This window comes from Cariama cristata, unplaced genomic scaffold, assembly GCF_000690535.1.
Source record: "Cariama cristata isolate BGI_N322 unplaced genomic scaffold, ASM69053v1 scaffold14351, whole genome shotgun sequence".
In the NCBI taxonomy this organism is placed as follows: domain Eukaryota; kingdom Metazoa; phylum Chordata; class Aves; order Cariamiformes; family Cariamidae; genus Cariama; species Cariama cristata.
The window spans coordinates 1,581-17,020 of NW_009601121.1; the positions used below are offsets into that span (position 1 = coordinate 1,581).

General features: G+C 35.8%; 1 protein-coding gene across 1 annotated transcript in view; it reads left to right on the forward strand.

The window, feature by feature from the left end:
- Positions 1–268: 268 nt before the first annotated feature.
- RPGR (retinitis pigmentosa GTPase regulator) overlaps positions 269–15,440 on the forward strand; it is a gene marked incomplete at its 5' end in the record, with an annotated part of 37,048 nt that continues 21,876 nt past the window's right edge. The window contains 5 exons of the mRNA XM_009710337.1: positions 269–394; positions 5,765–5,857; positions 8,434–8,496; positions 10,072–10,230; positions 11,722–11,871. Coding sequence (XP_009708639.1) covers positions 269–394; positions 5,765–5,857; positions 8,434–8,496; positions 10,072–10,230; positions 11,722–11,871 — 591 coding nt within the window. The remainder of the gene's footprint in view (positions 395–5,764; positions 5,858–8,433; positions 8,497–10,071; positions 10,231–11,721; positions 11,872–15,440) is intronic.

The following is a 15,440-nucleotide window of genomic DNA, read 5'->3' on the forward strand; positions in this document are numbered from 1 at the left end:
ATCCTCAGAACACAACATACCAGCAACATTACCTATTCTTTTAGAAAATTCATGCAGGCCAAGAAGAATCAGAAAGACTAAAATGTGAGCCTGAGAATGAAGTAGTCTTAGTGAAACAGATTAAAAAGCTTCAGCCATTTTTTTTTTTAAAAAACGAAAAAGATAGGAAACTAAAATGTGCATTTGAATTAACAAAAAATTACGGTTTCAAAATGTATGAGGCAAAATTTTTTTCCACTAAAATTGACATTATCTTTTTGTGTTTTAGAATCAGGTGCTATTTTCACATTTGGAAAAAGCAGATTTGCAGACGATATTCCTAGCAAGTTCTGGTTCAAAAATGACAAGCCTGTACTTATATCATGTGGAGATGAACATACCGCTATTGTTACAGGTCAGTATTGGAAATGGAGTATATAATAAAAGGTTATATATTTGGACAGCTTGGAAAGTTATGATTCTTATTTGAAACCTGAGGTAATACATCAAATGAGGTTGTGGAGAGGAGAGAGGACTGTTCTGCAGGAACTATCAGATGCCTTTGAAGTTAGTGTGAGGTCACTGAAGTTTTTCACAAGACATGCCCAAGAACTGTCATGAGGGAATGTGTGTAATAACTGAATGTATCACACAGGATTTAAAGTACGCATGGCTGTTCAGCTGGAATGTTTCTCGTGAATCTGGCAGTGCTCAGTAGGCAATCTTAAGTATAGAGGTTTGTATCGTGGAAGTAAACAGTATCTGTTGAACACAAGTCAACAAGTTCACTACGAATCTGCCTGAAACGACAGATAAAATTGTATCTCTGAAATGAAGATTTTAATTACTGTTAACTGTGAACTGAAAAGAGCCCTTGAAAGAGCAACTCAAAAAAACTCAGAAAATCCTCCTAAAATCAGAAATAAATTGCAAAAGCATTCAAAGAAGCTTAGATGAAATACAGTGAGCAGTATTAATGTTAATTTTCATTTCTTTGAAATGGTGGAAACAATAGTTATTGAAGAATTTGTTCAATTTATTTTACGTGGAGGGACTACTCTTGTTGATGAGCGTGTGTGTTGATTGTATTGACAGTCAACTGCTGATAGATAATAATACTTTGTTGTTGTGAAATTTATATGCATATTTTCAGAACTTTTTTTATTGGAATATAGTTATTCCTCACCAATGCCCAATTAGTCATTGCTCATTAAATAATTTCTTGAAGGTTTCCTGCTATGTCACCAAACAAAGTTGAAGATGCTGGATTTTTAGAATGACCTATTCCAGGCATGATAAAAAAAGAGTATAGTCTTTATGGACTGCAAAACATCTTGCGAAATTATACAATTAATGTTTCAAGTCTGACTTCATAGAAGATGAGTTATCCATTAATAGTTTATTTTGAACAAAACTTGACACTTTTTCTTGGATTGAACCAATTCTATTAAATTACCTGTTGTGTAAAATTGACCAGAATGTACCTGGAGCACTGTGAAATTTTCCTTTTGGAATTTTTTTTGATATATCCTTTCGTATGCCTACAACCAGTTTGAAAGAACAGTAGTGTAATCCTCAGTTTAGACTAGCCAGTTTAATTTGCTTCCTTGAGTTCCCTCCAGGACATGCCTGTGCCAGCACTGTTGCCCTAATCAGCAACGATCCTCTAATTTGCATGTCACTGTAATAGGGGTCCCTTAGATAAAGCTTTTGAAGAAGTCAAGTTGCACAGGTTTGCATGTAGCACCATTTCTCTACTATCTCCCCTTCTCCCTGTTATTTTAATGTATGCAGCATGTTTCAAAAATGTCTCTGTAGCTGGCCTTTGCTGTTGTAGTGTGCAGATACGTCACAAGGGAAACTTGTAGATGATCAGAGCTTTATTTTCTCAAAGCTTTGGTGGAGAAGGAACTGTAGAAGCATGAATACAAAATGTCTTTGTACCAAAAGGTTTTTGGGGGTATTGTAAAGTAGGGACAAAAGTGAGGGCAAAATACTGATCAACAACGAGCGAAGGTAGAGAAACTGCCAGTCTCATACAAAAAAGTGAAGAAGGGAAGCAGAAAACCTTTGTCCCTCATTTGTTCTTCACACCTGTGCATGCCCGTGCACACCTTGCATCTCTGCTGTTAGCTGGAGTTGGATGATACAGTGGAATTACAGCCCTTGGTGAATGACACTGAACTGCAGTAACACTTGGAATAAAAGCTTCAGAAGTGCATGCCCATAATGAGTATACTGAGAAGGGTACAGACCTTGTGGGAAACCAGGAGCTTCTTGAAGTCCAGCTGAACCTGACCTGAAAGAGATAGAAGGCAAACGTCACTGAGAAAAGAAAAGTATCTCAAGCAGGTGTATGTTAATGCATGCTTTGTTTTATTTATAGTCTTTATTTACAGGTCACAAAATTACCCCCTCATTTTTTTTCCAGCCTCTGGAAGAGGTAGTGGGACCTATATATGTAGGGGACAGTGGGATTATGAGGTAGATTCAAATCTAACAGAAATATATCAGTTCTACACTAACATGTCTCAACAATCATAAATAAAACAATCACCCAAACTGATACAAAACATTCCTTAAAGCTGGTTTTGGGCAGAGAGACAGCTGCATCTAGCACAGAACCTTGACTGAATGCAAATGAAGAAAATATACAGGAACTAATATTTAGCATTCAAAGAAAATATTCAGAAATTTTCAAATACTTCTTTCATCTAATCCAACATCAATATTCCCATATGAATTTTAGGAAGAAAAGTGTAAAGCAAAATACAAACCACTCTGTTCTTTGGCTTTCTAGGTCAGGAATTGGAGTCCAAAATTTTATTTACGCACTGTGGCTGTATGTTGGAATAGAAAGGACCAGTGATAGTTGCTTGCTGACTGAGTTGATTTGCTGAGCTAGTTGGAGAAATATTTCCTTCTCCAGTTTTGGAGTTTGGGATTGAAATTTGTGTTTCTTTATTCATTTGCTCTCTACCTTTAGCACAATCTTCATTAAAATGTTCAATCAGGAATTTTTTTAAGCAATTGTCTTCTTTAGTTCTTTAATGCAGTCATGAACAGTATGTCTTCCAACATCACTTGTAATATGTTTAATAATGTTTCTTGCCCCATTTCTATATTTTTTGGCCTGAGAATATTGACAGTCCACTCCCTGCATCTTCTATAACTGCAGGCTTTGGAAAGCAATTTATTCATCCTCTTGGGAGCTGGTGTGAAGTAAGTGATGCTATACATATTTTTAAGAATCTCTTCCCAATACCTTTCTATTAATTTTATTTTCTACAACACTCTTAACAGCTATTTTATTGTTTATTTCCCTTGATTAGAGTATCCTAGGAAGCTTGCCCATGTTTGAGCAGAGACCGATCCTGTTCACAAGGGGGAAAACAGTGATGACAGAAGACACATTTTCTGAACTCAGAGCTCTGGAGAGAATTGAAGCCACCTGTGCAAGAGGATAGAAGGAAAGAAAGAAGTATCAAGTGTAAAAGTAGGAGTGAAAAGAGGTTCATATGGAACCGCAAGAAGATAGTATGCTCATAATTTTGAGTTTTGTAAGGCATTAGACATTCAACATTTTACACCAAAGAGACCTTGGAATCATTCCAGGTCTTTGGACACCAGATACCTTCTATTCTTTCTGGCTACAAGCAGGCCATCAGAACATGGCACAGTATCTTTTGCATCAGCTGCGAGGGGAAAATGAGAAAGACTAGTACACGTTTGTGTTGATCTTTGATATGTGTAGGAGAAAGCAACATACTGCGCTGTTTTTATTTATATGCCTAAGTGTGACTGTTCTTATTGCTCAATAAAGCTTGTATTTTGATAATATTGTGACTCGCCTAACAAAACTGGTGTCATTCCCATTTTCGTGAGACGTATTTGAATTGTATACAAATTTTAAATGAACTGTTAATATAGTTTATTCACCAAATAGCACAAGTAAATAAAAAAAAATCATGGTACCTGGCATGTGATACTTTGTCCAAAGTACTACCTTTTACATTTTCTTCAGATATAGCTTCTCAACAGAATCTTGTAATAAATGCTTGAAGTCTGTACATTGTCTCCCCATTTTATATCCCTCCCACTCTAATATAATTTAGAAAGCAAAGGGGGGAAATCTGTGAAACATACCTTTAAACATAGGTGACAGACAGCTCTGCCTGTGTTTTGATGTGATTGCATAATCAAAATTGGGATGGTGATATAAATGCTATTAGTAAAACACCATGAGCTAGACTTGACCTCAGACTTTCTTCCCTTCCAGCTTTCTTGGAAAGACATGATATTAACACATAGCCCCATGTTGCATAAATTGTCAAATCTAACAATTTGATTGGGACTTTAGATACGAGTTATTGTTAGTTGTTGATATTTTTTTAAAAACTATGTGGTTATATTTAAGAAAATAAATGGATTTTTTTTTTCTTGACAGAGTAAGTATTCTTGTTATATTTTAAACATTTCAGCATCATATTTCAAAGTCTCTGTAAATCACATTCAGAACCTTCACTGGGAACCTACACTACTGAAGTACAAACAGCCATAATATTTTGCCATTATGTGGAATTGTTGTTATGTGTTAGGATCATGTGATGACTGTTGATGGCTAAGGTGACAAAGTTTATTTATGTGACAGCCTTGTGATGGAGTCTAACTCGCAAAGCTCTGCAGACTTTCATCAAAAGTAAACAAACTCCTTTTAACAGTTGTAAATTTTTTTGGTTGGTTGTGGGGTTTTTTTGACAAATCAGTTTCTATTGTTTTGCAAAGTTTTCCGTTGGAACAAGGGTTTTATCTTTGAATGGGAGCTTCACAGCTTTACAAAAGGTTATAGTTTAAAAAATGAAATTTTAAGGAATTGTCAGTAGTCACTTTTGGCTGTCTAATTTGCATGCCTGATGACCCAAGTTTCATCTGTTCATATACCATCCTCTTAAAAAAGCAAACCTGCAAGTTCAATGACACGTTATACCAGTTTCTGAAATACGATTCTAGCATGGCTCCTGTTGAAGATTTGTACTCTAATGTTTGCATTTAGGTTTACAAAACTCCCTGACTGCATGGTAGTTTTATGCATTCCTTCTTTATATGCAGAGTAACAAATTAATACAAGTTGTGAACAGATTTGAAAATTTATCAGAAAGTGTATTCTGTAGAAGTGCAAATTTGTACATCATTTTAAGAGAAGACATTTAGCAGAAACAGATTTGAAAATTTATCAGAAAGTATATTCTGTAGAAGTGCAAATTTATACATCATTTTAAGAGAAGACATTTAGCAGTAGAAGAAATATCCCCTCCACCAAACAGTGGAATAAGCTGAATATTACAGATTTGTGTTTGTATTAATTATATAGCTGCATTATTCATTTCTGTCTTTGGGGTAAAAAATGGGTGCTCTGTTAAATGTGTTATTTTATAAGTAGGCCTATAGATGCTGTGATTTCTTAACTGCAGGGTTTGTCGAAGAGTACAACAGTTTATTTTCTGAAGAACACTTTATCTGTGCTCTAATTAAAGGAGAGGATGTTTGTTCTGCTTTTTGTCCCTTCTGGCTGGGGATTTCTTACTTAAACAATGCAATTACTACTTTTGTACTTAAAAATCACAAGGACGTTCATTATTGTTTACACGTAAGTATTGAATTGCCTAATCTTAAACCTTACATTAAAAAGGAAGTAATAAATAGCATAGCGTGTGAATGACCGTCTTGTCTTGAATGAGATATTCAGACACTTGTATGAACTCTGAGTGCGCATTTTTTTTTTCAGGGAATGGTAAACTATACATGTTCGGCAGTAACAACTGGGGCCAATTAGGACTAGGATCAAAGAACACTGTCAGCAAACCGACATGTGTTAAAGGTTTGTTTAATTTTTCTTTTTTTTGTCTTTTTGAAAGGAGACCTTTGTGAAAAGGTACTTTATAAGATGCAGTTCCAAAATAACTGATTCTGCTTTCTTTACTCATCACGTGTAGCCTATTACTGCACAAGCTCATAAAGGTAGCTTAAAAGGATCCCTGGTTGATATTCCATCAGTTCCAGGTTCTGAGTCCTTTTGCATCTGAAGATTACTTCAGATACATAAAATCCTATCTTTTTTTGAGGACTCTCATTTTATGTAATATTTGCCTTTTCTGACAAACCACATCTTGTGGCTGCAAAGACATTAATCAGATGCTTGGTCTCTGCAGTGTTATCTATGTGTTAGAAATCAAAGTTCCAACAGCGTTGTGTAACCTTTTGTATTGCTTTTGTCTTAGCGCCTTTATAAATGAAAAAAACTGTCAGGAACTTTCTACAAGTACTGCTACATTTTTAGCAAGTATAAATTTGTGCCCCAAGGGGCCATAAATGTTAATATATTTGTATGAAACAGTAGAATAAACGCCCATATTCTTTCATGTGTTGTAAAATATGTCTTCATTGCACTGTTATCTTCTTGATCTTTCCTAGCCGGTTTTATCTTGTCAAACAGAACTAAGTCAATACTTTTTCCCTATCCCCTTACTTATGTCAAGTCAGATCTATCCCATTAACGCATTTCTTTTCACCATTAAATGTTTCTCCTCTTCCTTTCTGCCAGCAGATCGATCTGTTAGCCTACTGTTAAAACCAAATTATCCTGCTTGTTCAAACTCTTCCTGATTTAGTTTATTCTACTGTCCTTTATCTGCTCCTCTCTCTGTTTCACTTCAGAGGGAGAATGCAGCTACTCTCAGGTTCGTATTTTCTGTCAGCCATGTGAGAGATTGATTCTTACCTTGGCTTAAATGCATTGGGTGTCAAGTTTTGTTTTTACTGTGAAATTGCAATGGAGAATAAAAGACGAAGAGAAGATGACAGCAATACAAACCAGACCTGGCATCCATTGAAAAAGTCACAAGGGGGGTATCTTTCTTTTCTTGGGAGTAGGAAGCAGGAGAAAGTCCTGGAGCTTTTCTCACTAGCTTTCAGTCATCACTTGGCCCCGGGGAATTGGAGTTGCAAGGACACATTTCAGTTTCTGCTTGGGGCCAAATGATTGCGGCTGCATGTTTTCTGAGAAAATATATTCTGGGACTTGACTGGAGACTAATGAAAATGGTTATGAAAAATTGCCAGCAATGTTGTAAATATAGCATGGCTCATCAAATACAGTTGATTAGCCTAAGTGGCACAAGGTTAGGGAGCACAGGCTTCTGAAGAGCTGATTAAGATCATCTCTGAAATTGGAGGCACAGTTTTGGGATATAAAGCAGCAAATTAAGATTGCAGGAAAAAGCCAACATTGGAAGTGTTATGGTTCCAGCCTGTGTTAGTGGTAGGTGTTGGATACGACAGGCAGGATCCTGAATTTGGACAATTTATGTTTGTGTCTGTGTGATAGACGAGGGACAGTTCATGTTGAAGTAGATACATGTATTTGGTGACTTGGTAGATCGTAGAAGGGACTTTAATATGAATGTTACGGAGCTGATGAAAGTTGATTTGGAAGGACTGAAAGGGGTTTGTGAAAGGGAATGATGGTTGTTGGCTTTGTCAGGGACTAGTGCAGTGGAAAAGACATTAAAGATACATTATGTAAAAATAATGCTGTTTTAAGAGCATCGTATAGGGCACATGGACATGGCTGGGAGAAGAAAAATTGTTGGCAACGATCAGTAATTGGAGAGAGGATGGAAAAGTTGGTGAGATTTTTTTCGTCTGTTTCTGAAATGGAGTGCACTTGTCATGGGAGAAAAGGCACCTCTATATTCTCTCTTTCCCACCAAAGTAACTCTTGACTCCTCTCTCATACGTTCCCAGTCTTTCACAGTGACCAGACTGCAGAGAAGTAGGTGCAATGAGTGGGTGGTAATTGAGCTGAAATTGAGACAGGAGGGTATATGCAAAAATTTTAGGCACTAGTCCAGATAGGACTGTCCTCAGCAATTGAGTTTAGTGATCAGTAAGAGGGCAGTGCAGAGCAGAAATCTAGCAAAAAAGGTAGCTGTGCGTAATGAAGGAAGATAGGGATGATAAGGCAAAAGAACGGTATGATTTTCAAGATTTAAGATAGTGGGAAAAGCATAAGAGCGAGTTAAGAATAGTACTGTTAATGCAAACTGAAGACAGCTTTAAGCATGCATTGTGTCCTGGAACTTGATATATTCTTTGAGGCATATCCCATAAATGGTGAATTCTACGGAATGTGGCATTGGGAAGAAGTAGCTATCATCAAGTTAACCTGAGTGTCAGCTGTAAGTTTTTAAGGTCTATATCTGTTTTCTTGTCTTGGGGGAATCATGATTTAATAAGTCATGTGTTAGGTTCAAATGGGCAACGAATTTCATAATCATTCTGTTGGTACAAATATGAAAAAAATCAGAGCTCCCTCTAGAGCATAGAACATTTTGTTGTTGAACCAGCTATCAGCTTGTTTATAACTTTTCCCCTCCCTTTGGCTTTAATTCATAGCTTTAAAACCAGAAAAAACAAAACTTGCTGTTTGTGGAAGAAACCACACTTTAGTTTACACAGGTATGTAACCTATATTATATACATATTAAAGATAGATTTCTTCCCTTGCTTTCATGCAGAATTACATTAGGAACCACCGAAGTGCTGAGGAAAGAAAAATAAATGAAAATGGGACTGTTAAAACTTGGGTTTTTAATATCCAGTTCTTTGAATGCTTGATTTATTCTGAGCCAATACATTTATAAAATAATGTTATATAGGTGTTTGCTAGCAGTAGACAAATGAAAAAATCTCCTGCTGGCATTTGAGGTGTGGTTAACAATTATCAATATTTCATTTAAGCCCTATTATTAGTATTTTTAATATATCTGTACTCAAATTTATTTTTGACAAGTAATTTATCTTTATTAGTGTGAAGTTATATATTTGAGTGAATATAGTAGAACTGAATGTTTTCAGGTCTTCATATTTTGTTGCATTTTGATTAGATGAGATAGTCTGCTATTTCAATGACATGTTGCTTTATTAGGCTATAAATAAATAAACTATAAATTTAAACAAAAAAATAAATTTTTAGAGAGACAGTATACAGAGATTTGATGCAAATTCTTGTCATGCTTCTAAAATTTATGTAATGGAATAGCCATCTTTGTGGTTGCAATCCTTCAGCTTGCAGTAATTTTATAAAGAGGATCGTTTGATTATTAGGAAGTTTATACGTGTGGAGACCCTGAGCACTGTAAATAAGACTATTAGAATAAAACAGAACATTTTAATAACAGTTGAGTATGCAGGACTGCACAGGGTAAATATTAGTCACTGTTAGTGTACACGCTGGCTAGATGATTTGTGGACATTTATATAGCAAGGATCATTTATAAATTGTATGTCAGTTGCTTATCGCATTTGTGTCTGATTTGTGTTATTAATGAGGCTTATCTTTTTCATCATAGATGATCACTTTAGATGTGAAACACAATAAAATTAAAAATATAAATCTTAAAATTCTCTTGAAGATATCAGTCATCAGCTTTAACTTCAATTTTAAGATTCTAAACCAAAATAAAGATCTAGTTAATTAAATAAAAAGTGATTTAAATATTAAAATGAGCAAAATATTTCTAAGAAAAACCTAAGCAAAAATATTTCATTCAGAGTACTCAAAACTACTGAGTTACTCATCTCTTTAATTTGCATACTAATATGACTTCAGTTTTCTTACTTGTGACATCATTCACCATTTTCCTCCTGCTTTATCTTAAAATACACGTTATTTGGGGAAGGAGCTTCTTCTGGCTGCCAGGGCTACTAGTAGTCATTTTCTCAGAACTCTTGCTGAACTTCAAATTATATTTACTTTTTAGATCAGTCTCCAGAATGGTGGGAAACGCAGTCAGTCTAAGTACATGTAAAGCCTTTAGAAAGTTCTAATCCAAGCGTGGGCAGGAAAGCCTCCTTGCTAGCTACAATAGCAACTGCTAATGTCAGCTCAGGGATATTTCAGGGCAGTAGACCCCAACTTTTCTGTAATGTTTTTCCATCAAAAATTAAATGACTTGCTTTGGTTTTTCTGACATTTTACCACTGATGATAATGTCTTCATTCTGTGTGTTACATGCGCTCTTCTGTATGCAGAAAAAGGAAATGTGTATGCTGCAGGAGGTAACAATGAAGGTCAGTTGGGATTAGGTGACACAGAGGAAAGGACCACGTTTCATTTAATTAGTTTTTTTACCAACCAGCACAAAATCAAACAGCTAGCAGCTGGATCATACACCTCAGCAGCAGTAACTGGTAAGAGCAACTGCTAATAAAATCTTATTTATGTGTGTCTAGCCTGGTGTTCCAGGGGAACATTTATTCCAGCATTCTGTCTGCATATGTGGGTGTATTTTCTGTGCCTCCCTGTCGTCTTTCCCTAAAAAAAATAGCCAATTGCCTATTTCAACACAATCTGGTAAGGGGCAGCAGTCTCATTAACTTCCTACAATTTTTGTGAAAGTAGACCTTTTCCATGAGTGATGGCCTGCAACAGGAGCTCAACCTGTACTAGTTTAGTAGGAATCCTTACAAAGGACGGATGGTATGAATACCTTCAAAATGGGAAAAATCTTCAGTTCATGTCCAGGGAAGCCAGCTGCAAAAGATGAATCTTGTGGAAACTAAGCTTCTCTAATTCCACTTCTTACTGCAACTATTTTGGTCTACTGGTACAGGCTACAGAGCTGTATCATTGTTAATTCTGAGAGAGGCCTAACCTATCACCTGTTTCTCTGATGGCAAAATTACACCATTGCGATGTGTTGAAGTCCACACAGGTATAATACTTTCAGCCTTTGGATGGGTGGTCCTTTATTACCTTATAATGTAATTTCTCAAGTTTTGGTATAAAGCAACTGTTTCTGTACATGTGTGGGATAAGTTAGTGAGACTGTCATTTCAGAATGTGACAGCGTAAGAGTGTGTGAGAGAGATGCTAGCCTGCTCATTTGGTTTGTATTTTTTTGTGACAATTGCTAACATTCTCCTGAGATTTGTAAGTCAACTTTGAATTATTTTAGTTCCCAACAGCATCTCAGTAGCACTGTAGATGGTATGGTTCTTTTATTCACAACTAATTTCCCACCAATAAGAAATGTGCAGAGAGAAGATCTCATCTTTTCTAGAAAGATCTAGAGATTTTTCATGTTGTTCGTTACCTTTTTTTGTTTTTTTACTGCTGCCATTGGTCTTTATGTCAACAGAGACTGGTCTTAATAAACCTGTAACAGCTGTTGTGATAGTTTAAGGAAAACAAAATTAAGCTAGGCAATATAATCACCTGTGAAGAGAGCTGAAAGATAAGGCAAGAATAAGTGGGATGTGTACGTAAAGTCAGAACAGAGAATAATTTTGGAAGAATGAGAAAGTGGTGACTTGCTACTTGAAATGAGAAGATGCCTTAAATGCACCATATTTTCATACTGACCTCTGGCAACTAAATTGTCTTAGATGCTCAATCTTCCTGTTTTTGAAGGGATATTTTTACATAGTACTTTTCCTGTTGCTATTTATAGTCTAACATCGGCTGATGACTAAGTGGTTTGTGTCACTTTTGAAAAACTTAAGGGATACCCTCTTACTTCAGACTGCTTTGTTGCATGTGCTAAATATCATTTTATGTCCCTGAGATCATGACATTTAGTAGTATCATACACAGAGTTTATGAAATGCTCTTAAATGAGTAGGTTAACTTTTTAGTAGTTTTGAGTTTAAATCTGTTAACTCTCCATGTCTTCATTGTAGAGGATGGGCAGCTTTTTGTGTGGGGTGACAATTCGGAAGGTCAGATTGGCTTGGCTGATGAAGCTTGTGTCAGTGTCCCTTGTCAAGTGGATGTTGGAAAACCTGTTTCCTCTGTATCCTGTGGATATTATCACTCTGCCTTGATAACAGGTAAGAGAATGGAAATAGTGGTTAGTGGAGTCAAGCCAGTGGTTCTCAAATTGTTGTCTTTGTAAAGGTAGCTAATGAGGCATTCATTACTTTTGAAACTAGATATGCCATAGTTGTTAAAAACTGCCACGTGGCAGAAGGTCATCTGTCTAGTTTTGTATCACATTGGGAGATTTTACCAGAGACAGGTTCTCTAAAATGTGGTCCTAATTGATTTATTTGGGAAATGTGTATGTAATCTAGTATATAATTGTTTATTGTTGTTGAATTAACAATACCGTGAGAAAAAACTGCAGTTAGTTTTCTGCATTTACACACTGGTGTACAAAAATACACTAGAAAGAATTACTATCTTATCACACTTTATTTTCATCAAAGTTATGACAAATCCTGTGCATTAATACTATGGTTTCAATAATCCCACTCTTGTTGAGATTATTCTTTTTTTGTGATGATCAAATAATTATCTTCTCTAGAAATAGATATTGAATAGACTTACAATGTTTTGAAGAAGAATTAATCTCATTTGCTAGCTGTGCAAGATTGTTGTCAAAGTTTGATGTCTTAAAATTTAAGTTTTTAAGTCAGTTAAACAGGCAGTATAGAATATGAGGAGAAGCGTACGCTACGGTGAGCTGGTGTCTGATCTCCAAACCAACCCACCTCTCTGTTGGTTTCCAGAATGATGATGCCACTCATTTTTTAATAATGTCAGTATGGGTGAATTTATCAGTCAGTATTGATGGTATTATATATGAGCAGCCATGAATTCCTCTCAGCCATATAGATTTACATTATTAAGCTTTACAGTTTAGTCCCCTCAGAGTAATTAAAGATTTCAAAGGATCAATAGTTTTGATTGTAAAGTTTTTAATGGGTACCCATGAACTATTCCATGAGATACTTTTCTCAGGTTACTTGACAAATATTACTTTTCCACACACCATATCTATATAGCTCTCTGAGAACATGCTGTTTAACAGAATAAGAGCTTCCTACGGTGGAAAAATATTCATTAGGTGTTGTGCTGGTAGTGTGCAACTTCTATTACAGATGCTTTATTGAAGTAAATGCATGAAGTGCCTCTTGACTGATCAGGAACTCAGGACCTGTTAGGAAATCTACAGCTTCCTCAGCTCGAAATAAATGGGGGGGAAAGAAAAAAAAAAAAAAGATCCTTACTTCAAGGATATAGTAAGAAGGTATATTTTTCTGCCTTAGAGCCAAGAGCTGAAGCTCTGACAAGACTGCAGTGGGATCTGACAGAAGTTCTTAGAAGAAGGGTTGAGGACAAGCATCTAAGAGCAAGGAGAGAATACTGTGTGCAAGTGCTCCAAGGAATTGGAAACTTTTAATGGAGGGGGATGAGAAAAAAGGATTAGGGTAGCACCTGGATAAGAAAAATGAAGCTTCTTAAAGTAATAATAGGAAGATGAACTGGTTATCATCTGTGAAACTTGGGAGTTGTTGAACCCATTACTGTTTAAACAGGCCTGAATGTGAGATGGAAAATCTTAATTTTGAGCTTTAGTATCTGCAAATCCTGCACAAATTGGGCTTCAGTCTATCTCACTGAAACTACGGACACGCAGATGGCCTCTTCTGTGGTGAAAGGATAAATTTTTTTATTATTATTTTTCTTTTGGCCCTTGCTGACAGTTTTATTTGACTGATACCATAGAAATTTAGTATTGAACGTGCAGGTACTTTTACTGAATTGATCTTCTGTTGCAGTAGTGTCAGTATATATCCAGACAGTGTTTAAAAACAAAGGTTATGCATTTAATCTAAGCATACCATAGTCATGCGTTATTTTAGCTGTGAATTTAACCATTAAATCATGAATTTGGAAGTTCTGCAAGCTGAATCTGTTTAAGTACAAATGTAGTTACCTTATTTTTCTTACAGCCTAGTTAGGAAGGAGGTCAAGGCACTATGCTGTTAAAAGATTTTGCTTTAAAAAAGGTCATTCTTTTAGTATTATTAGGGTTATTTTTTCACTTACGGAAAACACTTGCCTGTAGGACTTGCTAGACTGGGTCAGAACAGTGGTTCACATCCTCAGTATTCTGCCTCTGAGGGGTGGCAGTACATAGAAAACTGGATAATTATGGAGTATTTGGAATATTCATATTACAGGGACAGAGTTTTTTTTCCCTTGAATTGCCAGTTAGTCATTGAATTATGCCTTGAAGTATGTCTAAAAGTTTACCTAGCACAGGGAGTTTTCCATGTATTTTTATTGTATAGTTTTATCTTGTATACTAGAATTCAGAGTGATGAGTGTTACTTTTAATATATACTTTTGGAGGAAATATCTGGAAAAGAAAGTGGTTCTATATTTCTAGAAATGAAATTTGAACTATTCAGGTGAGTGTATCATCTGTATCAACATTAGTAAAGTATACTAGAGGAACTTTTTTAGATTGTGGTTGCTGTTACTATGGAGAGAGAAACACTGTTAGTAGAAAGCTTTCAACACCTATAACTTACCAGTTATTAGAGTACTATAGAATTACTACATTTTGACTTTTTAACCATCAAATAATATATGATCTTTAATAATAAAACATAGTTGCTGGATGTAGGACTTGATACATGCGGTCAGGCTGAACTGGTGAACATGGCACCATATGGTTCCCTTTCTTAATATATTTACGTTTGACCTAAGCTGTATACTGGCTAAGCAAACTGTTAGGATCACAGGCATAGGATCACAGGTTACAACTAAAAGGTGGTTAGTAGGGATACTAGAATACACAGTGTGGTCATAGAGTGCCCTCTCCAGGGCAGGATGTTCATTAATAAGAAACTATTGAGAAAAAAAAGTTATGAAGTATGGATTCCAGCTTTTTTTGTTGTTTTTAATCTAAAGTTGTTACTTCTCTGAAATGGCTGGTTTTAAGAAGATTTTTTTTTTTAGTAGGCATTTGTTTTTAAGGTGTTTTACTATAAAGCCAAGTGCAATGTAGAGTGGAATCCTGATGCAAACCTTCAGTAGATAAAAGGATGTTTTGTGGAAATTGTATGGCATTCAGTCATCTGAATTTGTACTTCAGTTCTACAACCCTCTCCCCACCCCTGAAGTTTCTCTTCTCTCATAGTTCCAAAAAGATGATTTGTCACCTTTCTTACTTTTGCTTTTTAGAATGCCTTCTTTGTAGACAGTAATTCAACTACTAAACATGTCAGTCACCTGTATTCTGCCACTACTGATGCCGAAAGTAGTGGTAGAATAGAGAACAGAATATATCCTGAATTATTTTTAATAAAAAACCCTTCTGAAATTTAGGCTAGGCACAAGCACAGGCAATAGCTAGCTCCTTTCCATACACAAATCAGGAAGCTGGTCTGGTTACTCCATATTTGAAAGATAATTGTTTGCTCCCTTTTCCTTTCACTTTGCTTTCTTCAAAAAGTTCCACTGAAAAGAAGCTTTTAATTTACACTTTCCAGCCCACTTCAGGACTTTTCCCCAGTACCTGTTTCCTTTTCTTTGTTTTCTTCAGACTTGCGACATTAGGTCCCCATATTAGAGGTATGTCTCAAAGCAACAGAGAAAGAAAGAG